The following is a 25,455-nucleotide window of genomic DNA, read 5'->3' as shown; positions in this document are numbered from 1 at the left end:
TCTCACATGTATCATTTATATATAGCTGTTAGATTCATCTTGCTAGATGTATTTCTGATGATGTCATGTCACTGTTCAAAAGTTGTCAACAGCATCTCGTTGTCTACTGAATAATGTCTTTTTTAATATGCTTTTTTATTGAGATATATTTGACATGTAACATTGTATTAGTTTTAGGTGTACAACATAATGATTAAAGTCTTAACTCCTACCTGAAATCTAAGGTCTTGCTATTCAGTGTGTGATCTCCAGACTGTTAGAAATGCAGATTCTCCAGCCCCATCCCAGACCTACTGTATCAGCAACAGCACTTAAGATTCCTAGCCAATTAATGTATACAGCTTTGATTACATCTTCACTCTCTTGCTAAACTAGATGCTTCAGAATAGGATTAGATTTAACAAATAAAATTAACAGCTGTCCAATAAAATTTGAAAATAATGAATTTTAGGGGGGTATATATATCTCAAATGCTTAATGGGACATCCTTAAAATATACATTCATTGTTTATCTGCAATTCAATTTTTATTGAGCTTCTTGTTAATTTGGCAGCCCAATTCAGAAGGGTAGGATCCATGTCTAACAGAATTTTGCGGTCCCCTGCAATACTACAGGGCCTTCCTCAACTTCTCAATGTTTAAGGAACAGTTTCTTCAGAACCGAGGTTTCCCTGGTTTTTTCTTATCATTGTGTATCTCCAGAGACTACTATAGTATCCCCCACGCAATAAAGGAGCAGCAAATATTTCTTTGATGAATATATCCAGAACAATCTTCCAATTACGTACTGGGTTGTATGTGCATATTTTAATAAAACTGAATATTTTTCTCATAATTAAAAAAACTCAGAATGTTTGAAACCTTCTATTTGTACACTTTTTCACTTTTTAGCTGGCAGAGTTCAGGACTTGATGGGAACATAGTCAAGGGCTCAGAATGTACTCGTCACAGACTGGGCCCATATGGTCGCTGGTGGGGAAAGAATCCTAAACTCAGGATGCTGACAAGCCTGCAGCAGGAGGCAGTAGGCAACTCCTCCCCACTCCTAGGCTCCGAGGGGTCCGCGCACGCGCACAGCCGCGCTCTAGTCCCGCGGGCTGGGTGGAGGGCGGGCTCCCAGGCGCGTGCGCGGCGGCCTGGGTTGCAGGCCCCTCCCTAGGCGGGGGCGCGCGGCGCGGAGGACCGCACGGAAAGGGGGAAGTCAGGTGGCCGCTGCCGCTGCCGCCGCCGCCGCGGTTTGTCGCCAGAAGGAAAATGGCGGATCTGGAGGAGCAGTTGTCTGATGAGGAGAAGGTAAGAGCCGCGGGGGCGGCCGAGCCCGTCGGTCCGGGAGCCAGCAGAGCCCCACCGTCTCAACCCGGAGCCCGGCTGCCAGGGAAGGGCATTGGTCGGTGCCCTCGGCTGCCCTTCCTTCCTGTCTCCTCTCTGCGCCCTAGTGCCTGCCCCTGTCAGTCACCCGAGGCCCCGCGCCGGGGCAGGTCTCTGTCAGGCCTGCTCGCTCCGCTCCTTGTAGGGTGTGTGCTCTGAAAATAGGAAGCTGGAGCCGGGCGGCGGCGCCTGGTGCGGCGGGCGGGGACGCGGGGGGCGCGGGGGGCGCGGAGGGCGCGGAGGGCGCGGAGGGTGCGGAGGGCGGCGGCTGGCGGAGACCCTCTCCCTCCGCCTGAGCGGCCTGGCCCTACGCCTGGGGCAGCGTAGGGGTCTGGGTCTAGGCCTGGGAGCGGCCCAAGGGCAATGCTCAGCCCGACGGCCTGGCCGGAGAGTGTGGCCGGGGTGAGGGGTAAGGGGGAAAAATCGCTTAGGAAGCAGCTCTTCACTTCCCTCTTCTCCCTCCTCCCACAAGCAAAATGCTTCCTTTCCTGGGTCTTACGTTTTTTCGTTTACCCGTGGAAATCTCTCTTTTTTTTTCTTTTCTTTTTTCGGCTTTAGCTGTAGGCTTTTCAGTTCCCATGTTCCTCTGGAGACAACGAACTTGCTCACTAAAAGAAACCCATCGCCCCCATAGTTATTTACTGCCCATGTTGGCAGCAGCCCCCCTGGGGGCCGATTTGGTGGCGTCCCATCGTCCTACTAGGACTTATCCCGAAGAGGGAAGATTGTGCAACTCCTTTCAGTGTATTTTAGATGGGGTGACAGCATTGGAACCAGAAGAACGACTTAAGTTCTGAGGCATTTGAAGTAGGAAATCTGACCATTGAACTGGTTCTTTTATTTGTCGTTTCCTTTGGCCACTGTGAGGCCCCATTCCCGAGTGCATGTAGTGGTGGGGGTGGGAGTACCCTACGAATTTTGAGTATTTCTTGGAAAGGACCTTGTTGTTTCTCAGTCTCAAGTAGCTGACATAACTGTGAATAAGATACAGTTTTCGAAGTGTCCACTCTTAATGTTACCAGGGCTCATGTTTTAAAGTTCCAAAGCAGTACAGCCATGTATGAAACACAAGAAGAACATACTGGTGTTTAAAGAATTCCTAATGTAAGCCTAAAGATATGTTCGTTTGGAACGCTCTGCTCCAAGTGTTTTCATATCCTGTGTTCTTACACCAGAATGTGATGTTCTATCTCCTTCCCAATGTGAATGTGCAACATTCAGCCTCATCTTCAATTTCGGAAATCTTTTTTACCTCTGTACTTTTTGGTGAAAGTGATAATAAGACGACAAAGTAGGGAAAGCAGCAGGATTCTCCATAATCCACAGGCCTGGTACGCAGATGCCAACACAAAAAAAGTTGCTGTGCAGTATTCACATCTGTAATATTGGTAAATAACCATAAGTTGGTAACCGCAAATGTATGCAGGCGCGCACACACGTTTAGAATTAAGTAGTGCTAAAAAGTTTTTTTAAAGAGATTGTCATGTTTTTATTCTGCCGTTCTTAAGTGGTGATTAGTAGCTCAAGTGGCTAGAAATGTAGCTGAGGAGAGAATACTCAGTGTGGGAGTTAATATAGCCCTGCCATGTGTTGTAAAGGCCTGAAATAGCAAAGTTTTTCAAGCTGAGATGACAAGATTTCTTATTATCCGGCATTCTCAGGGCACTAAGCTCTGTAAAAGTTTAGGGGGTGTCTTAGTTTCTATGCTTGCCCAACACCATGTTTTAAGTGTAAATGAATGAAAATTCTGTTTTAAAGGAATTTGTTGTTTTTATGTTGAGTTTTGAAAGACTTCTGTAGATATTTTACATATAGATTTCTGATTTTTTTTCCAGTAATTTAAGAAAAATATGAACCAAACCTTGGGGTTAAATTCAAGTAACTAACCGGTAAAGTGAAATGCTAATGTTCTTGTCACTTTGGTTATCTAAATGTTCTTTTAATCTTTTGGGAGAAGGACTTCGGGTATATAATCAGAAATAGGATTTAAAGGTAGTATTTTTAACTAATATTTGAGTCATGTTACTTTTTCTGCCACCTTGTTTGTAATGTTCAAAAATAAGCTTTTAATACTTTTTTTGGAATTTCCATTACTGATTGCAGATAAAAGGAAGGGAAGCTGTTAAGACTTAGTACCATACTTTGTATATGCCTGGCTCAGTTAGATAATACATTTGTTAGTTTATTGTAAGATTGAGATAGGTCTTATTATTACCATTTCACAAATAAGTAAACTAAGGTTTCAAAAGTTTCAGGTAATTCCCCGAAGGACACCTAAGTAGGAAGTGGTAAAGGTGGTATTCAGACCTGAGCTTCACTCCAGAGTTGATGCTCTTCTGATGTTACCCTTCCTTTAACAGTTGATGGTAGGAGGACCCTTTTCTGGGTTTATCTGTTTTTAATTTGACAGCTTAAAATTGAAAAAGGAGAAACAGTTGTTCTTTTTGTTTTTAATAAAAATTATAAATACAAAACAGTAAATAGTCTTGAGTTTTAAATTTAATTTGTGTTTTCATCATTTTAGAACAAAATTTATTATTGTTCAACACATTTTAAAGTTTGATGCTACTGGTATAGTTTCATATATACCCTGTGGTAGGAAGCATTTTAGGAATTAATCTGGAATAATATCTTTGCTTTTTTCAGTTGTGTACAATTGCTTTTTTCAGAATACCACTATGAAATGCAGTAACCTTTTCACCTTTGGCCACTGGGTTAATAGGAAATAAAATTATCTGAAGCAGCACAGTGAAGTTCTTAGAAGTCCTTCATTTGTTGTGGTGTGTCCTACAGACCCTTTTACATAGTTATATAAACTCTAGGCCAGAACAGTTCATGTTTTCCATTCTTGGGTCAGCTGGATTATACAGTAAAGCATTTTTGTGATTTTGAAATTATATGAAATTGTAGTGTAAGGCTCAAATGAGACAAACTATTCCCAGACCCCCTCTCTAAATGAGAAATCCAGGAAGTCACTCCAGGCTCGGGAAGGAAGACAGTCATTGGTTGGAAAGGATCCCACCCCCTACCCCTCCCACCTTCCCCCAGTGAGGAGTGATCTACTCAAATGGCTTCAACTTTTATGTTTGTAGATGTGTCTCACATACTTAGCTCAGCCCTACTTCTCTCCTGAGCACTGGTCACAATTTTTATCAGCTGTTCCTTTTCACAGGAGACATTAATGAGATGCTCTCAAGTGGAACCTGCCTAAAGTAAATTCATAAGCTCCCCTCCCAACTCCCCTAGAAAAAGCCAGGCAGATACCATCTCTCCTTTTATTTTTCTCTTTATGATTCTGTTCCCATTAGCCCAGTCATCCAGGTGTTTAACTTCAACTTTATTTTAAACTTTTTTCTTCCCTGTACTCTTTGTACCTTACAATCAGTATCCAAATCTTGTCACTTCTATCAAAATATGTCTTATACAAATTATTTCTTGCTTGAAAAGTTAATTCATTTATAATTATTTATTGATTTATTGCCTCTCAGTTGACCAGACTATTAACTATGGTATTTATGTTATGAACTACTGTTGTTTAGTAACAAACTTTTACCGAATGAACAGAATGCAAATTAATTGTACCTGTTCTGTGACTACACTGTTGGGAAGAAGTAAAGCCACGGATGGAAAAGTAGGGTTAGAAGAATGACTCAAATATGTTACATTTGCCTCTGCTGGGCTTTTATTATAGTCTTTCCAGACTAACCCCTCCAGCTTCCTGTCATTTTTCTACTCCCAAACTTTTAGTTGCTGGATCTTCCGTTGCCTTTACAGGGAAGCCCAACTCTTGAAAATGGTATTCATGTCCTTGTATTCCATTTTAACTTAAATGGTTCTGATATGTCCACATTTTCAATATATACTGTTACTTAATCATGCTATGAATTCAAAGAGACCTCCATGTTAGTCCATGCCTAGCACCTCAGGTAAATTATTTAATCTCTCAGCCTCAGTTTCCTCTAAAATGTGGGAATACAATAGAAAATAGAGTCTCCATTAAGTTTCTATAAGTGTAGATGGTGCCTAGCATGTAGTAAACACAATAAATTGTAGTTATTTTTCTCTGCTCATGACTTACCTGCTTTGAGCATTGGTACTGCTCCCTGATCTGTCCCCTTTTTTGAAAGATAAAAATATTACTCATCCCTCAAGATTTAGCTCAGATCACATGGCTAGTTTTCTCTTCCTGAATGCTGTAACACATCATTAGTTTTAAATACAGTTTTGCATAGTAGTTATTTGTTTACCTGTCTTTTTTCCTGTATTCTATTGGAATTCCTTAGTAGAGAAGTAATTTCATCTTTAACATCTGTCATTACAGTGCATGTGATAAATAGTGATTCAATGAGTAAATGAACAAAGGAGCCATAAATTCACAAAATGAAGAAAAACATAATGGTTTTATGAAAAGAAGTAGTATAGAAAGGCAAGTTTTTGAGGGAAAATCGAGTATGCCTACATTTATCATTTCTAGATAGTGCTATATAGATTTTAAAGATTTAGATAAATGAAATTCCTGGTGCTCTTTGAGGTGCAGGTGGTGATATTGGCTACGGTTCAAATCACTTACATATGCTAAATATTTATAAGCAGTTTATATCCTTCACCCCCACTACACAATCATAATTTGGCTTCAGAAATTTTGTTTGTATGTAAAAACAATGTAAGCTGTCATTATATTCCATCATAATTAGTGTAAAATCAGTAGTCTTATTAACCAGAAAGTAAACTCAACCAGTAAGCTATTACTGTAGAAAATATTCATTCCTAATTTCATTCTGTAGATGAATGAATTCTGTCATTGCACCAATAAAATGTAAAAATTCCTACAGCAAGCAGAAACTTGATAGCTGCTGTCACATAAGTGGAGTTTTTCAGACTTTGCACATTAAAGCATATTTGTAGTACATTTTTAGTGCATTTGGGAGCCATTTCTACATAAAATAAAAGTAGTTATATGGAGAGACCATTGCATTTTAGTGTAAGAATACAGCATATAAAAACACTTAGAAAGTACAAAGTAATTTTTAAGGTTGAGAAGCATGATGGGACAACTTAACCTATGGTTCTGTGTTCTGACCTAAAAGCTTAATTGCCAAGCAGTAAATAGGGGTTCCATGGGACCACTTATAATTGTCAAAAAAGGAGAATTTCATAAATTTTATTTTGGAGATTAGCTATACAATCTTCATATTTTTTCTCTTAAGACATTTATTTACATGTTCCACAGTGACCTATTGCTGAGAACTTTTCTTGCATATTTTAGTTCATGTTTCTACTGACAATGATTGAAAATAATTTTTGAAAACTACTTGTATGTTTATTAATTTACCAAATATTCCATATTTCATTGGTTTCAGTGCTTATAATTTTCCCTATCTTAAGATCTCTGAAATCAGGCTGCATTGTACAGTCATAGCTATGATACTGGTAGCATTTTCCCCTCTTTAGTGGTCCATGAAATTATGCATCTTACATTGATTGTGAATCAGGATAAGCAAGGGTATAATACTATAATAAACAAACTAAAATCTCAGCATGAAGGCGGTGGTGGTGGGGGCTTTGCATGACATCTCACTCTGTGTATGTCTAGTGTGGGTCAACAGCAGAAGGGCCTTTCTCAGCAAAGTCACATAGTTTTAGGTTGTCAGAGGACTTCAGTCTAAATAGGCTTTTTGATGTGATACATATACACAATGGAATATTATTCTTTCATGGGAAAGGAGGATATCCTGCTGTTTGCAACATTATGGATGGACCTTAAGCACCTCGTGCTAAGTGAGGTGAGTTAAATAGAGAAAGACAAGTACTATACGATATCATTTATGTTTGGAATCTAAAAAAGTTGAACCTGTTTAAAAAAGCAGAGTAATATGGTGGTTACCAAGGGATGGAGGTTTGAGGGATAAGATTAATGCTATTTAAGGGCACAAACTTGTAATAAGTAGAAATAGGCCATAGACGATGTGATGCATAGCATAATGAATATGGACAGTACTGTACTATAGTAATGTGATAAGTGTTGCTTCAATGGCAGTCATACTATAGTATATCAAAGTAACTCACTTTAAACCTTAAATTTACAAAATGTAGCATGTGAAATTTATCCCCCCCGCCAAAAAAAAAGCCTTAGCCTTTTTGCCACTGTCTCCACAGCAGTGGGAAAGAAATGCAATGAGTACCATACTGGTTTTTTAAAGTTCTCCCCTCCCCCACCACCACACACTTAGAAACTCACTGCACTTCCGCTTAGATTTCAGTTAGCTAAAGCAAGTTGTATCTATAAACCTAATTTCAGAGGGATCAGGGAAGAAGAAGAGAAATGGAGTATTTGTGAATAGCAGTAATACTATAATAATAGTAGATTAAATTTTAGACTCACTGAAGTTTGGTGATTTGATTACTTTGTTTGGTAGACACAATGCAAGACTATAGAGTCAAAGATGAATCAGACATATACAACGTATATACTGTACAGGGCCAAAAAGCAGTAAGTTTGTGGAAATTTAGAAGATGGAAAATTTCTTCTAGGAGGTTGGTAGACATCATTAGGGGTACAAGCTCATGCCAGAGAGCACAACGTAGGAAGGAAAAAGAGGGAAGTGGGAATGAGCAGGAAGTATGAGTTACATTGCAAGTCATTTGCAATAAAAGATGCAAAGATGAATTTTGCTGTTAAAGGAAAAAGAGGGAAGTGGGAATGAGCAGGAAGTATGAGTTACATTGCAAGTCATTTGCAATAAAAGATGCAAAGATGAATTTTGCTGTTAAACAGTACAAATTTTCTCAACCTCAGCACTATTAACATTTGGGCTAGGTAACTCTTTGTTGTGGGGGCTGTCCTGTGCATTTTAGGATGTTTAACAGCGTCCTTGGCCCACAAGATGCCAGTATGACAATCAAAAATGGCTTCTGTAGGACAAAGTCATCATTGGTTGAAAATCATGAATCTAGACATATTGGAGCTAATCAGACGAATTGGGGAACAAGTGTTAGCACCTGATTTAAAGTAGTTTCACAAGAGACAGAGGAAAAAACGATTGCTAACATTTCAGAGTTGGAATCAGAAGGACACAGTGAGTGAATCTAGAGAAAGGGAAGAATCAAACATAGCTGTGAACGTTAAAATCTGGTTGACTGGGAAGTGGTACCACCACTAACAGCTAAAGAACACGGGAGAGAGGATACACAGCTTGGGGGAATAGTGGTGAATTTTGTTTGGGTTCTACTGAGTTTGAGATGCTAGCAGCATGTCAGTGTGAGCATGCCTAACAGATAAGGAAATGTAGAAATGGAGCTTGGAAAAGAGATCACGCCCAGAGATTTTATATAGATTTGGAAATTCTCTGTGGGTTAAAGCCACGAGATGGGAATAAGCCTTTTAGGAGACCAGATTTAGACATAGCAAAGAGGAGAGGGCAGAGAGCATATACTTTGGATACTTTCATTTAAGAAGTAAGAGAAGGAGAGAAACAAGAAGGTGAGGAATGACCTTTGAAGTAGAAGTGTATGCCTAGCACAGAGTAGGTGCTCATCTCACAGAACTTGAAGAGAATTTCCAGAAGGAACAGTGCAGTATTGCAGAGAGATTAAGAAGGAATACAGAATTGAAAAAAGCCTTTGGCTTTAAGAGAAAGAGATGAGAAACGAACTATACTATATGCCAGTATCTACTATATTAACTTCTCAGTTAATTTTGAGAGCAACTTTATTATTATCCACATTTTACGTTTGATGAAAGTGGTGCAGATGAGGTCGACTATTTTAAATGGTGGAATGGACATCCTTGGTGGCCTGTAAGAGAGCAGTTTTATTCGAGTTTGGAGCAGGGAGCGGAGAGAGAAAAGCCAGATTATCAGGGTCTAAAAAGTACACATATGTTTTCCCTCTTCCAGAACTGGCCTTTCAGTCTTGTCTGCATTGTAAACTACTCATCCTTCAGTAACTAGACTCAAAGACTTCCCTCACCTTCTTTTATACCCTGGCCTTTCTCTGTACCCTTAGCAGTTTGTACATACCTTTGTTATAACATTTACCAATTTGAATAGATTTCCTGATGTTCTTATTTCCTCTGTTCTTCAGGGGCAGGCTTAGTGACTTAGTCATCTTTGTAATTCTGGTAGAGTGCCTGGCATGTATTAGATTGGTCATTTCAACTCTAGCTGCACTTTAGAATCACCTGGAGAGTTTATAAACAAACGTGAGTGCACAGGCCCACTCGTGGGTGAGGCCTGGAGCCTCTGTACTTTTTGTGAAAAACGCTTCCCAGATGATTTGAGTGTGCCGTGAGGGTTGAGTTTCACTGTATTAGATGCTCAATAAATGTTGACTAAAGGATAAGAAGTGGAGACATAAGTATAAATACTCTTTTTTCCCCCGTATTAGTATATTAATTAATTAATTTTTAAGCTTTTTAAAAATGAGGTATAATTGACTTCCAATATTATATTAGTTTTAGGTGTACCACATAGTGATTTGATATTTTTATACATTACAAAATGATCGCCATAGTAAGTCAGGTTACCATTTGTTCGCTGCACAAAGTTATTACATTATTATTGACTATATTCCCTTTGCTGTACCTTATATCCCTGTGACTCATTTATTTTACAGCTGGAAGTTTATAGTTTATACAAGTTAATCTACTTCCTCTATTTAGTTATAAATTGTTCTTGAACAAAATTTGGTAGTGAAGTGCAAGAGAATAGATACTTCACTTTTTTCCTATTTCATTTTAGGGATTTTTTTTTTTAAGATATAAAACATTTAGGAGTGATTGTGGGCTGAGGGAAATGATTAAGGGGAAAGAAAGAAATTGAAAATGTAGGATAAATAATAGTTTTTGTAACTTTCTCAGTTAATGATAATGCATGCCTACTTTGGATTCATAGGTTTCTTAATATTTTAAGTAAATGGTAAAAACATATTCAAAGAAATTGATATTGAATTCAGTAGATGACCTAGTTTTAGATTGTGATATGGGCCCTGTTTTTAATTACCATTCAAAAGGATAATTGTAAAGGAAAAAATTCTTAAGGAAAACTTATCAAAACAAATTACCTCTCAGGTATACTCAAAATAAATTAGTCTATGACACAGACAAGCAGTTAGTCATCACTTGATCATAAACTATTTAATGATGATAGAGTTCAAAAAAGTGGGTTTTTTCTATTCTTATTTTACTTACAACTCTCAAAAAGGCATAGACAATGATTAGAGAGTTACAGAAAACAATGTCAAATCTCATAGTTGAAGTGGAAAAATTCATAATAGCTCTTTTTAACTTTATTGCTGGTCTCTAAGTCAGTGACCCTTTTTGGTATCACAGTTCCTTGAGAATCAGGTGAAACCTGTGAACCTTTCTTCAGCAGACCACAAACACCTCAAATTTTGCATATACTATCCCTTACAGGGTAACCCATCAGAATTACCTGGGGAGATTTTTCAAAAATACAGATTTCTAGGTCTCAATCATCTGGTGATTAATTCAATAGATCTGGAATGGAACATGGGAATCTGTATTTTTTCAAAAGCTTTCCCAGTGAATCTAAAGGCATCCAGATTTGGGAAATCTCTACCCTAATGTCTTCTGCCTTGATCAAGGAGGAGAAAACTATGTGGGATAATGTCCAACATATGGAAATTAGAGGGCTTATTAGCAGGGTTGTCAGAGAAAATATAGGATGTCTGGTTAAATTTGAATTTGGTAAATAGCAAATAATTTGTAGTATAAGTATTTCTCATGCAGTATACTTTTGGGCTACTGTATAGTACAGGGCTGTTTGCCTCTAAATTTAATGGTTCCAGATAGCTATATTTTGTGGTGTGTATGTGCTTCCATGCACATGCGTTGTCTGCTTTTTATACTTGTATCTCCCTTTTTTTTCAGTTGCTCAAAGCTTTTTAAAATTTTTGTCAGCTTGCTATATTTATGTCTGCTTTGGTGAAGACTCCATTGCCTGCTAAAGAATTTAATGTTTTCTACAGGCAGTCAAAATCTGGATTTTACCTTAGTGTTTGTAAACATTTTGCTAATTTACAATGCTCAGCAAAAGCATTGGAAAAGATCTGGGGAATTCATAGACATTGGTAGTTGAAGTAACATTAGTTTGCCAACAGCTTCTGTAAATTGTGGCAAGAATTGATTGACAACCCATGGTAAACTCCCTACCCTGTTGTACTTTCCAATTCTAGTTGGTCATCATAAAGTTGACCCTTTTTGGTATCACAGGTGACTGTCTGCTGCATTCACAGTACCAGATGCTCACCTCTTCCAGTAATAGATACATCTTAAAGAGGCAGTGTAGGCCAGGGGAATCTAGTCACTTCTATCTATGGCATTTCACCATGAGGCTTGACTTTACTAGAGAAAGATGCTTTCTGTACGCTAATGCAAAGAATGACAGAATCAAGGACTGCAAGGCAGAAAGCTTCATGTGGAGTTTATTTGCGTTCAGCCCTCCTTCCCTAAGAAGTTTTTCAGTCTTATTCAGCAATATAGGTATAAGATAAGAGTATGTTTCCAAATTTTGTAGTCCACATAGCATAGGATGGTAAAAACACTTGATGTGTTGTACTAACTAATCTTTCTGAGAGATGACTCAAGACCAAAAGGAGCAATTCAGTACTCTTGATATTTGGTTTGTCAGTCTATGGCATCATGATACCAAGATTTTGATCACTGCTTCTTATACCAGATGTGCTTGTCTTCCGTTTACATCTGCTGTAGCACTGAAGGAACCAACGGATTGGGAACTTATTTAGAAAAGTAAGGCACCACTGCTTCACAGGGTTTAGCCATAAGGTGTCATCGTTCTAGATATTGTGACTAATCTCTTTCTATTACTGTGGTAGTTTGGCTTCTACACACACAGGTCCAACGTGATGTGCCAATAAATGCCTTACAACCCGTCCATCGGTATTATTTGCTTTGCTTATCATGTGGTCTCTTGGCCAAATTGAAAAATGTGTAGAGAAACTGATTTCTGTCTGTAGGCTCAGACTGTAGGATGCTCTGCACAATATGAGGGGCATCAACTCTTCTCCCTTTCCTGCAGCACATGAGGAACCGTTTGTGGCAGGCAGCTTCCTAGCAGCAACATAATACTTTTTTTTTACTGTCTGCAGTCTGAGACTCCTGATCCTAGGTGACTATCTGCTGACATTCACAAAAAGAAAGTGGTGCTTGGTAGAAAGTAGGAGGCAATTTCCTATAAGACTTATCAAAGTGAACTGTATTTTTACTCCATGGAGAAGATGGCATTCTTTTCTTTCCTAGGGAAAGGATTTGGGAAATTCTCTTTAAGAATAGTGGAATCAGCTTTATCTGCTATTGAAAGATGAATATCCATGTCTTTCCCTTATCTGAACAGTTTAGTGATTTACAACTGAATTCTGTCCACTTTCTTCAGATATTTGAACAGTCACAAAGTGCCAGGATAGCACAGTGTTCATTTTTGAGGAGGTCCGTTTCACTTTCAGGTCTTCTAATTTGTTCCATCAAAGACCATTTCTCACTATTAATAAATTAATTTTATCTTCTAGTTTCTGAACTAGGAAGGAGTTCTCTATAGTCCAGGGAGGAAGGTTGCCTAAAACTGTGGAAGAGCTTCTGATCCATCTTTCACTCCACCAGCCATATCCACAAGATTATTCCCAGTTACTGGATCACTTAAGTCTGGAGGTTTTGAAATGTTTAATCTATATCATACCATAATTCAAAATCCTTATCTTTATTTTCATCTGAAAAGTTTATTGATATAAGCTTGTAGTTATTCTTAAAAATTCATTTCCTAAGAATTTAGAGCTCTTTTCAAGAGATTTGTTTTGTTTTGTTGTTGTTGTTCCTATAAAAGGACTTTGTCAAAAAAGTTTCTTTTGTATAGCACAGGGAACTATGCTCAGTATCTTGTAATAACCTTTAATGGAAAAAATATGAAAACAAACATGTATGTATATGCAAGACTGGGACATTGTGCTGTACACCAGAAATTGACACATTGTAACTGACTGTACTTCAATTAAGAAAAAATTTTTTTATTAAATAAAAAATAAAAGAGAACTTTGTTTTCTACAACCTTTGTCAGGTTGGCTCAGATCCTTCCCTTTTTTGTATATTGTAAGTATAACTGTCACTTTCCCCTCCCTTCAAATTCATGGAGGATAGGAAACTAGACAACCACACTTAAGAATTTATGTCTGAAATAAAAAGAGAGAAGATCTGTGAAGAAACTCTCTCATGCCTTTCTAATGTTGGGACTATATATCAGCTTATTTGCTTGCTTAAAATAAATTTTAAATAACTTGAGTTCCTTGCTGCCTGGTTCCCAATTACCTATCTTAATTTCAACCCTCTTGGGTAAAGGAGGTCTTGTTTTATTTGCCGCCTCTTCACTCTGTTGGTGATGGAAGGGTTCCTGCTGCAGTGTTATGGGGATGGCTAAACACACAACACCTTACATTTGAGAGATGAGATGAACAGCAGTCTGTTAATCACACAGACTCAACAGCCCAGGAGAGGGTGTTCACAGTGCAGGGCCACATGGGAGTTGTTCTCGGGAACAGAGTGAACAGTCAGCAGAGGCCATGAGAGGCAAGCTTTGTAGTGTCAAGAGGGTAGAGTAATTCCTGGTTCCAGTGGGAGGATGTGATTGGCTTGTTATTAATAATTCCGTAGGCTGGCATGGAACTGAAACCTGCTAGTCAGGGATAAGCAAGAACTGTGCCTGTTCCCCCTGATAAGGAGAGTTATCTGGCTAGGGACCTTATCTGCAGGAGCAGATTGAGGATGGGAAGTTGCAGTTAGGCCATTCAAGGTCCTCCCGTTTTTCACCAGATGTCAAGACACACATAATATTGGGCTTTAATTTTAGGCGGTGTATCACAGTTCTCAGCAGTACTAACCCTTTATCAAAAGTATATGCTAATGATTACCGTACTAAATAATACATCAAGAGGTTTTTAATAGCATTATTTGATTTTTGAGTTTTCTATGTGACGTTTTCTTCCTGATCATTTGCAAAGGTTAAGATATTTTTGCTACTGTGGACAATTTAATCACAGTAGATAAAAGATAGCCAAAACATGTATATACAGTGATATGGAGGCATGAAAGACGCGTTCTTGTTTAGAAGATTGAATGGAGTGGTGAGGCTCCAGTACTGTGAGTATATGTGGGATGAGAAAAAGAGTGTGTGTAGGTTGTAGGAGCTAGAAAATAGCAGAAAGAGTAAAAAGGTAATAGCTAATAGTTGAGTGTTTACTCTGTGCCAAGCACTTTTCTAAATCTATTACTTCATTTACTGCAAGTGAGGAAACTGAACTTAATTTGCTAATGGTCATATAGATAAGCAGGCAGTGGAGCTGTAGTCTGAGTACATACAGTCTTACTTAGAGTTTGTGCTGTTAACAGTATACTTTACAGCCATCAGATATGGAAAAGCCTTATATGTCACGTTAAGGATTTTGGACTTTATTTTGTTGGCAGTGAGGAACAATTAGATAATTTTAAGCAGGAAAAAAAGAATTTTCATTGAAAAATATCAGTCTGGTGGCAGAGTAGAAAATAAATTTTGGAGAAAGGTGAGACTAGAGGCAGAGCAGTTATTGTATCAATCCAGGAACAAGGTGACTGGATCTGAATGAAAACGGAATCAAAGAAAAAGGGATTGGATTCGAGCAAGAGAGACAGACCCTCAGTCATGTGGCTGACTGTGGGAGAATGGGAGAAGTGTGGAATGGTACTAGGTGGTGCCAATAATTTTATCAGGAACAGAGTGATTAGGTTTGGGTGAGACAATCTGAGGTATCTTTGAGACATTTAATGGAGATTTCTAATAAGTTATGTTTAGAAAAGTGAATCTTGATCTTGAAAGAGGTTGTGGTAGGTGTATAGATTTGAGAGCTGTTATGTAGTGTTAATAGAAGCAGTGTAAGTAGATGAGACTACTTAGAGATTTTTTTCCCCCCAACATATTTTCTGAACCATCATAGAAAGATTATGCTGTATTGGGAGGCAGCTCTGTGAACAGCCTTGGACTTCATTTGAAGACTTCATTCAGATCCCAATTCTGAATCTCTGTTTTCTCTTTTCATGAATTAAAAGTAACAACAGCCATCTCAGAGAGTAATTGTAGATAATATTCTATTATAATCTAGCAGGGGTTTTAGAAGGTTAAGAAATAATGATGTATTTCATCCCCTTTAATTTACCTATGAAAATGATTTACAGAAGTTAAATCAAAACCTGGGTACAGATTATTTGTCTTAGCTTAGGTGAAAACCGAGATCTTAACTGCACAGTGCCACCACACAACTAGGACTAGCTTTTTTTTTTTTTGTTGCTGTCACATTTTTGAGGTGAGCAAAGTCAAGTAGAGAGGGTAGGGATGATTTCCAAGTGAGGAGAAAAGATGTTGGTGTATGGAAAGTGAGCGCACTGCAGAAAACACAAAAATGCATGGGCATAAGCCACCATCGTACCACTGTAGGGCACAAAGAAGCATTTCACATGTAATATGAAAATGTATTCCATAGCTACTTTTAAGAATATTGAACTGTACTAACAAGTATATTTATTCTTATGACTGTTACTGCTAATAGTAATATTATTTATTCACCCAAGTTTACATAGGTAATGAATAGTGGAAATGAAAATCCAACTCATTCAGTCTGATTCCAGAGATACACTGTACTGCTTTTTTATACTACCATAGGTTTTGAATGTCAATTATGTGAAAGTAAACTGTCTAAATACAGAATTGCATTAGTGGTAACTCTTAGAATGTTCATTTCATTGAAATATCACATTCCCTGACCATCCTAAATAAATGAAGTTTGTTCTTGCTTATAGGTTTATTCAACCTGTAGCAACTATGAAGTTTAGAGTATAGGGCAGAGGAAACAAGGATCCTACCTTGAAGGGAGATTGAATGTTTGTTTATTCACAAATATTTGAGACCTGCTGTTTGCCAGGCACTATCTAAGCAGTATAGATAAAATCCAAATTCTCTTCTTCTCTGATTTTCTTTTTCCTCTGAATTTATTTTTCTCTCCAGACTAAGTTAGTGCTATACATTAGGATTTTGGACTCATAGGGTGGAAAGTTAGCCAGTTTTTAAATGTAAGTTCAGTAGTAGATTTTAACTTAATTTTCTGAAAGCAGATTGTAAAGTATGTGCCTGTAAGATGATAAATATGACTATAATATATTTAAAGGAATTTTATTTTGTATTAAGTAACTCTTTCAGCCCTGATTTTAATTAAGAAAACTAATGAAACAGCCCCTTCGCCTCAAATTCTGTAGTTTTGTATAGTGATTTAGGGCAGAAGTGTAAGGATTTTTACTCATTGCACCGTGTTGCTTACTTGGTCTACCCTCTTCCCAGGATGTTGTACTTTTAACAATTCTTATCAGCTGAGTCTTCCCTGCAAACAAGCTAGTTGATGAAAACTCTGTAGAGTTCAAAGTGTAGAAATTTCATTACTGTGAGATTTCTTAGGAAGGGGACTTTTGGAATGGTCAGCTTCAGTTTATTCAGTGTGAGCACTGAGATTTCCTTCTTATAAATTGTGCACTGACATTCACGGTGTTGCTTCTATCATTACTCCAGTTCACTTATCAATTTTCCTTTTGATGGCCATTTTAGGCTATTACGAATGAAGCTATGAACATTCTTGTGCATTCTTTTTGTAGACATAATGCATTCATTTATCTTATGTAAATGCTTAGATATGAAATTGCTGGGTCATGATAGAGGACTTTTGAAGTAAATGATTTTGGGAGGTTATATATATATCTGTGTGTATATATATATAGAGAGAGAGAGAGACAGGTTTTTCGCTATTTGAAAAATTTGTATTAAACAGTTACAGCCTTCGTCAAACACAGTTTGTAGATGTTTAGGATAGTAATTTCTTCTTGCTGACTACTGATATTATTGAATATTCAGAATTTCCTTGAGGAAGTTACATTTTTTTGCAATTACAACCTGAGTGAAAACTACTAAATTCTTTAGACACTTTTCAGAAGGATCTTTGGAATTTATTAACAATTATGATGTATTTTTCATACCCCTGATTGAAAAAAGAAGTAACTTACATTTTTAAAATAGTGCTGAAAATACTTTTTCATTTATTTATTTAGTCAGTCCAGTGAGGGAAAGAAGTACATTTTAACAAATAGCATGAGGGTGTTTTATTTATCCTTATGACAAAAAAAAAAATTACATCCATCTCACATCATACACAAAAATCAATCCCAGTTATATTAACAGGCTAAATGCAAAGAGCAAAACTTTAAAGTTAGAAGAAACATAGAAGAAAATCCCCACAGTTTTAGAGAAGGAATTTTTTCCCCCACTCTCTAAATAGTTCACTGTGTTTAAGGTTTTATCTTATGTAACTACAGTACAATTACCAAAATCAGGAAATTATCGAGTGATACAATACTGTTATCTTATCTATAGACTGTATTCATATTTTACCAGTTGCTCTCTAGGATCTAATTCAGGGTCACACTGAATTTTGTTCAGTGTCTCTTTAATCTTTAATCTGGAACTCAGCATTGTTGTTCATGACTTTACCACTTTAGAAGTATACAAACTAGTTATTTTGTGGACTGTCCCTCAGTTTTGGCTTATTTGGTGTTTCGTCATTATTAGATCAGCCTGTGAATTTTTGGCAGGAGTTTTATGGAAGTGATGTTGTGTCCTCAGTGTATCCTGTTAGGCACATGATGTCAGTTTTTACTATTATGATAACTTTAATCTTTTGGTAAAGATGGTGTGTGGCAGTTTTCCTCAGTGTAAAATTACTATTTATTCCTTTTTAATTAAGTATCATGTAGAAAGATTGTTTCACACCATGTGAATATCCTGTTGTCTTATCACAGTTTTACCTACTAATTTTAGCATCTGTTGATGGTATTTGCCTGCAACAGTTACCATTGTTGGTCACCTTAGGTGATTTTCTAATTCAGTCATTCCTTCTGCATTTATTAGTTGAAATTCTCCTATAAAGAAGGGCTCCCCCCCAGATTTGTTCATTCAATTCTTTAGGTCAGTATGGATTCATGGATTATTTCGTTTTGTGGGTTACTATTCGTTACTATCATTATTTAATTTGTTGCTTGAATTGTAGCCCATGAGAAAAACAAAGTACAAAAAAAAGTTTAAGAGTAGTATTTTGTGTTATCTCATACAGTTGATGGGAAGAAATTATTTTTTCTCAGAGGTAATAATGTACAATAAGATTTTCAATACTGTTTTGAATATACTACTTCTTCATAGTTACTTACAGTATCTGCTTTTTTACAAGAAGCACAACAGAGTGGCACATACTTTTTTGTTTATCTTTTTGTATATTTTATACAAAATATTATTTGAATCCTAGAGAAAGCAAAGAAAAAATAAAGCTCTTTTAGTTTTTAGCTCAGGTTAAAGTAGCTTAACTTTTTAAAACTGTTCTTGGTGACATTGTTATGAGGTATGCCTATAAGCTACCAGTGAGTAACATAGGTCGGAGTTCATATCTCATTAGCCAAACCTTCCCAACAAAACCAAGGCATCCATCCTCCCCCAATCTAGAATTACAGTTTAGAAATACAATAGAAGTAGTAACCCTTTCGACTTCGGATAATGTCATGTGGAGGAAGATGACAGGAGATTTTGCAGTGGGCCTTAGGAATGTATCTAATAATTCACTGAGCTTGACCAGAAAAAAAGGTAGTATTCCCAGGGGTAGAGTATAACCCCATGTATGTTAGAGAAACTTTGAGTTAATACGTTTTTGATTATTTTCAGAAATTCACTCTATTCTTGGGACCTCTTCTTATTAACTTGTATGACTTTTTTTCTTTCTTGGATTTAGTAGTGGGCTAGAATAAATAATTTTTAAAATTAAAAAAAAGTTGGCAAGAATGGATGTAGGGGAATACTCAGTCTATAGCAATGTTTAGAAATACCTTTATGATTGAACAATTTCTCAGGAAGATACTTAAGCCTTTTCTGTGGTAGACACACTTCTTTTCTTCAGTACACGAAAAATCCCCAAATTAGATTCTTCTTATCTTGTGAAATTCACAAAGATCAGATTAAGATACTTCAAGCATAGCTACTATTATCCAAGTTGTGTTTTCGGTTCTCAGCCAGACAGCTTCCATGACCTCAGTGGTACTTCTTTTGATTCACCATTCGCTTTGGATATTGTGAGTAGTCCATTATCTCCTTTTGGTTACTGCATGCATTAGTGCAATAGCAAGGGCAAATAAATCTGTAAGATAAAGAATAGAGCATTTTTCTTTCTAGGTAAATACCCCACAAATAGAATAAAATTCTGAATGGTACGTCCCTTTTTTTGAAACAATTAAAAATTTTAAAACTCAACAACTAGTTAATCCTATTACTAAGTATTTCTTGCTATCAGTACTTTAATTTTGTCAGTTTAATTAGTGTGTAAGTCATTAGGAGTGTTAAAAACAATTTCCTCAAAATTCTAAAAGTTTCCAAAAGAAATAGTTGATAAATTCATCAGCAGATTATCACAGTTTTTATTTGTTGCCTGTGATTAAGACTTTGTTTTAAATGCTTTCTAACAACTCCTTACCTCAATAGAAGAGAGGAAGAAGGGACAAAGGAAATTAAGAATTTTACATAATCACAATAGAGTCCAATGTGTATTTAGCATGCTCTGTCTTCATACCCTACTCCCCTTGCCTGCTTAAAATCAATTTTTAAAATTTTAACCTTTTGATTTTAATAATACTTTTAAACAATTTAGAAGAAAATAATTTTGAAAACCCATAAAATATATTTTTTAAATTAACGTAAAATAAAAGAACCCCCTTCTTTTGATGACTTTCAACACAGGTATAGATTCATGTAACCATTACCAAAATTGAGATATAGTGCAGTTCTATCATCTCCCAAAACTCCCTCATTTTCTTCCTTTCCCTCATTACTACTTTTGCATTCACACCCTTCCCCACTCCTCCTCCCAGCCACTGGCAAATATTACTTATTTGAGAATGTCATATAAATGGAATCATATATTGGTACCATGTAACCTTTTGGGACTGGTTTCTTTCATTCAGCCTCAGGTTTTTGAGGTTCATCCAAGTTGTTGCATGTATTCCTAATTTGTTCCTTTTCATTGCTGAGTAGTATTCCATGTGTAGAAGCACTGTCATTTATCCATTCACCTGTTTGTGGACATTTAGGTTGTGGGTTGTTTCTAGTTTTGAGCAATTTTGAATAGATTTTTGTGCGAACATAGGGTAGATGCCAGGAAGTGGGATTGTTGTGTCATATGGTATGTGTTTAACTTTATAAGAAATTGCCAAACTGTTTTTCATACTGATTGTACCATTTTGCATTGCCACAGCAGTGTGTTAAAGTGCCAGCTGTTTTGCATCCTCACCAGCATTTGGTATTACCAGTCTTTATTTACTCATTCTGTTAGGTATATAGTGGTATTTAATGATTTTTATAATCATTTCCCTAGTGATTAATGATAGCACATCCTTTTGTGTCATTTATGTGTCTTCTGTATATTCTCTCTGATGAAGTGTGTTTACATCTTTTGTTTACTGTTTTCTTACTGTTGAGTTTTGATAGTATATTTTCTAGATACAGATTCTTTATTGGGTATGTGATTTGCTGATATTTTCTCCAGTCTGTAGCTTGTCTTTTCATTCTCTTAACACTGTTTATAATAGAGCATAAGGTTTTAATTTTGATGAAGTCCAGTTTATTAGTTTTTTTAAAATGGATCATGGTTTTAGTATCATGTCTAATAATATTTTGCCTTACCCCAGGTCATGAAGCTTTTCTTTTTGATTCCTCTTATTTTTTTTTTTTAAGTTCTGTATTTTACATTTAGAGCTGTAATCAATTTTGAGGTAATTTTTTTTTTAACAAGGTGTGAGATTTAGACTGCAGTTCATTTTTTTTTTGCTCATGGATATCTAATTGTTTGGATATCATTTGTTGAAAAGATGTCCTTTCTCCATTGAATTGCTTTGCATTTTTGTCAGAAATCATTTGGCCATATATATATGTGGGTATATTTTTTTGACTCTCAGTTCTCTTCCATGTACTGTCTGTCCCTTACCAGTACTACACTATCTTAATGACTGCTTTATATTAAGTCCTAAAATTAGGTAGTGTGAATTCTCCAACTTTGTTCTTTTTCAAAAGTGTTGTCGCTGTTCTAGTTCATTTGCCATTATGACTTTGCATTTAAATTGTTAAAGGTGTGAAATAACATTTCATCCCACTCATTTCCTAAACAAAATCTTTTTATTGTAATACTATGGTATGTGGTCCTGTGTGTGTGTGTGTGTGTGTGTGTGTGTGTGTATTGTTGTTTTGGGCATCAAAGTGATTTCTTTATCTTGCTTGCATTTGAGGAAAAGGAGAGTTTTCATACGTGGCCAAAATAATCTGCATTCATTGCATTCTTCAAACATAGAAAAATAATAATATAGGAGATATATCAACGTTAGAATCAGCTTGTTGGTATGCATCAAAATCCTGCTTGGATTTCGGTTGGGCCTTTATTGAATCTGTAGGATAGTTTGGGAAAAAATTGTTCATCTTTACAATAATGAGCCTTCCAATCCATGAACGTTTATCTCCATTTATTTAGATCTTCTTTTATTTCTTTCATCAGTGTTTTGTCTAGTTTCAGAATATTAGTCCTGCGTATACTTTGTTAGATTTATACCTAAATTTTACAGGTTGTTGTTGAGTATTTTATTTGTTTTTTAGGTTCTTTAAGATTTTTCATTGTAAACAGTCATGTTATCAGCAAGTAAAAAGTTTTATTTATGAAATTCCTTTCATTTCTTTTTCTTAGCTTATTGCACTAAGACCTCAGTATGATGTTGAGTAGGCGTGATGAGAACCGACATGCTTATCTTGTTCCTGATTTTAGGGGGAAGTATTCAGTCGTTGACCATTCAGAATGATGTTAGCTGTAGGCTTTTTTTGTAAATACCTTTTATCAGATTAAGGACATTGTCTTCTTAGTTTGCTTAGAGTTTTGTTTTTTATCATATTTGGTTGTTGAATGTTATCAAATAATTTTTATGCTTCTATTGAGGTGATCTGTGGTTTTTCATTTTTAATCAGCTGATATTGTGAATTGCTATTGTTGATTTTCAAATACTGAAACAACCCCACATTTCCAGGATAAACCCCATTTGGTCATCATGATGTTTTATCCTTTCAATATGTAGCTGGATTCAATTTGCTAATATTTCATTGAGGATTTTTGCACCTATGTTTATGAGAGATTTTGGTATATAAGTTGTATTTCTTGGAATATTTTAGTCTTTGGTATAGGATGATGCTATTCTCTTAAAATAAGTTGGAAGTTGTTTTCGTCACTTCTGTTTTCTGGAATAATTTATGTAGAATTGGTATTATTTCTTCCTTAAATACCTGTTTTAACAAAACCTGGAGTTTTATTTGTTGGTTCTTAACAAATTCAGTTTCTTTAGTAGATCAAGGACTATTCAGGTTATCTGTTTTTGTTTTATTTTGGTTTGGGTTTTTTTGGGGTGAACTCTGGGATTTTTGCATCTTTCAAAGAATTTATTTCACATAAGTTGTTGCTATTGACATTTTAAATACCAAAAAAGGGTTATACTGGGACAGTTGCTTGGTGGCTACTCTGTCACATTCTGCCATGTTCATCTTTTGGTGGCAAGATTCTACCCATTCTACCAAAACTGTTTTAAATCTGAGAAACAGCATATAGTGAATAAAAGTGTATATTCAGTAATCAGACTGAAGAGTAAATGAGATAATCCATGTAAAAGTGTTTGGTAAGCACTAATTTAAACAATCCCATGTTTGTTATCTTCATTATTATAATCTCTCAGTGGAATCCAATTACAAGTATAGGCTTTGCTTCAAACTTTTTAGTGTTCCAGACTACAGAGGCTTTTCTTTTTGTTTTAAATTGACATTTTCTAACCTTTTTAAGGCCTTGTCACATATGTGGATTCTAGCTAGGAATACCTTCATTTTAGTTGTGTATACCGTTTTCACCTGTCTCTCTCCTCTGAAAACCATATGTGTACTTAGATCCATGCACACACATGTATGTACACAAACATATGTAACTTTCCTTTTGTTATTTTTAGTTTCCACATCAGAGCAGTGACAGTGCTAGTGAAGTTGACAATATGAAAATAAGTCAAGGCTTTTGTTTCTGCCAAGGGTGGTCCCTTAATTCACTGAATACGTGAATGTACATTTAAAAAATCACCTAGAAAATTTGTTTAAATAGTGTTTCCTGAGCTTCATTTCCAGAATCTAATGCAGAGTGGGGCTCATGAATGCATATTTCTGACAAGACCACTGATCAGTTTAGTCAGGCAATATTGTGTAGTGGTTAGAAAACTATTATAAATGCTCAGACTTAAGTAAAATTATAATTTTTGGCATGTCATCTAACCTCTCCTATGTATTTTCATTAGTGATTAATCTCTTTAACTAATATAGCCTTTATTCTCTTAAAATATGCCTATCAGTACCCCTGTTGATAATGTTCTCTCTCACTTATTTGAACAAAAATTCTCTAAGATCCAGTCGGGTTTCATATTAAAAACATTTTGAATCAAGACCTTTCTTCCCTCTTTCATTGTACTTTTTTTTTTTTAACTGATTTCTGACTTTATAGACACACAAATATATTTTCTTCGTTGTACCTAAATGCGTCTTACTTCCTCACACATACAGATTTTCTTGATGAATCATTTTTTTTCATTTTAGTTTAAAAGAAAAATTTGCTTATAAGAAAATGTTTATATATAGACAGCTTTGAATCTTAAAATGCATTAATTATATATTATATGGTTTGTGAGCATATTAAATTGTTAAAACAGTAATAAACTTAAGATGTCTTAGTAAAAAATGTCACTTCTTAAGCCATTTTTGGTAGAACTTTGGAATAGTGTAATTTTGCATGGTTTTGGTTGTTTTAGTAGAAGCCTATGCTATGGAATATTTATATCTTCACTTCTGTTTCAGGTGCGTATAGCAGCAAAATTCATCATTCATGCCCCTCCTGGAGAATTTAATGAGGTGTTTAATGGTGAGTGTTTAATTCATAACACTAAGGCTTGATATGTCATGCACTCCTTTTTAAAAGAATAAATTACATAACCAAAATAACTTAAGGGAAGTTTGTAGAATAATCCATATTTTCTGAATTACAGTGAAAATTTTTGTCAGTCTTGATTTTGTAATGTCTAGAATAAAATGTATTTATGACATGATAATTATGTTTGATTAAATTAACACTCTTTAAAGAATAATATTAAATCATTTGGAAAGACAAGAAAAATTTGATTTTAACTTTTTTGTTTTTTGTTTTTTGAATTGTGAAATGAATTTTTTATATTTCTTTTAAAGAAAAACCTACTGGATTAATAGAAACAGCCAAAAAGGGGGGAAACACATTATTTCACATGCTTAGAAGATGACATCACCTGTAGAAACAATTTGTTATTTAAATTATATCTCATAAATCAGTTCACAGTATGACTTTCTTTAAACCTCATACCTCACTGGCAAACATTTTTGTAATTATTCACCCATAGATAAGACTGTTTAATTTAAATTTAAACTGTGTTATATAGTCTTCTGGGAGCTGTAAAAGCTGTAACAATAGCTCTTCTTTAACTTACGAATGGTTGAAACAGTCACCAGGAAAATGGCCTGTAGTGATCTTTAAACAAAACTTTTCTTAAGCAGTTTTAAGAATAAGCTACCACAAGTACTTTGAATGTGTTGTTTCTGCTGCATATATGTTTGGGCTTCACCATGTCTTAAATTAAAACTAAAGATTTACACAGGGCTATTCAGTTTCATTTTTTAAAACATTCTACTCCAGAGTAAGCTATTTAAACATGGTTTATTTCTTTTTTTTTCCTGAAAGGTAATGTTTTATTTTTTAATTCTTATTTTTTATTGTAGTCAATTTACAATGTTTCAGGTGTACAGCAAAGTGGTTCGTTTATACATATATACACACACACACACACACACACACACATATGTATTTTTTTCGGATGCT

General features: G+C 35.8%; 1 protein-coding gene and 1 pseudogene across 1 annotated transcript in view; one reads left to right on the top strand and one right to left on the bottom strand.

The window, feature by feature from the left end:
- The first annotated feature begins 1,048 nt into the window (after positions 1-1,048).
- CAPZA2 (capping actin protein of muscle Z-line subunit alpha 2) overlaps positions 1,049-25,455 on the top strand; it is a 50,746-nt gene continuing 26,339 nt past the window's right edge. Inside the window, exons 1-2 of the mRNA XM_031455258.2 lie at positions 1,049-1,293; positions 24,408-24,471. Coding sequence (XP_031311118.1) covers positions 1,255-1,293; positions 24,408-24,471 — 103 coding nt within the window. The 5' untranslated portion in view covers positions 1,049-1,254. The remainder of the gene's footprint in view (positions 1,294-24,407; positions 24,472-25,455) is intronic.
- LOC105085417 (RAB11-binding protein RELCH-like) lies at positions 11,394-17,933 on the bottom strand (annotated as a pseudogene).

Source organism: Camelus dromedarius, chromosome 7 (assembly GCF_036321535.1).
Source record: "Camelus dromedarius isolate mCamDro1 chromosome 7, mCamDro1.pat, whole genome shotgun sequence".
Lineage (NCBI taxonomy): Eukaryota > Metazoa > Chordata > Mammalia > Artiodactyla > Camelidae > Camelus > Camelus dromedarius.
This window is presented reverse-complemented; position numbering and strand designations above follow the sequence as displayed.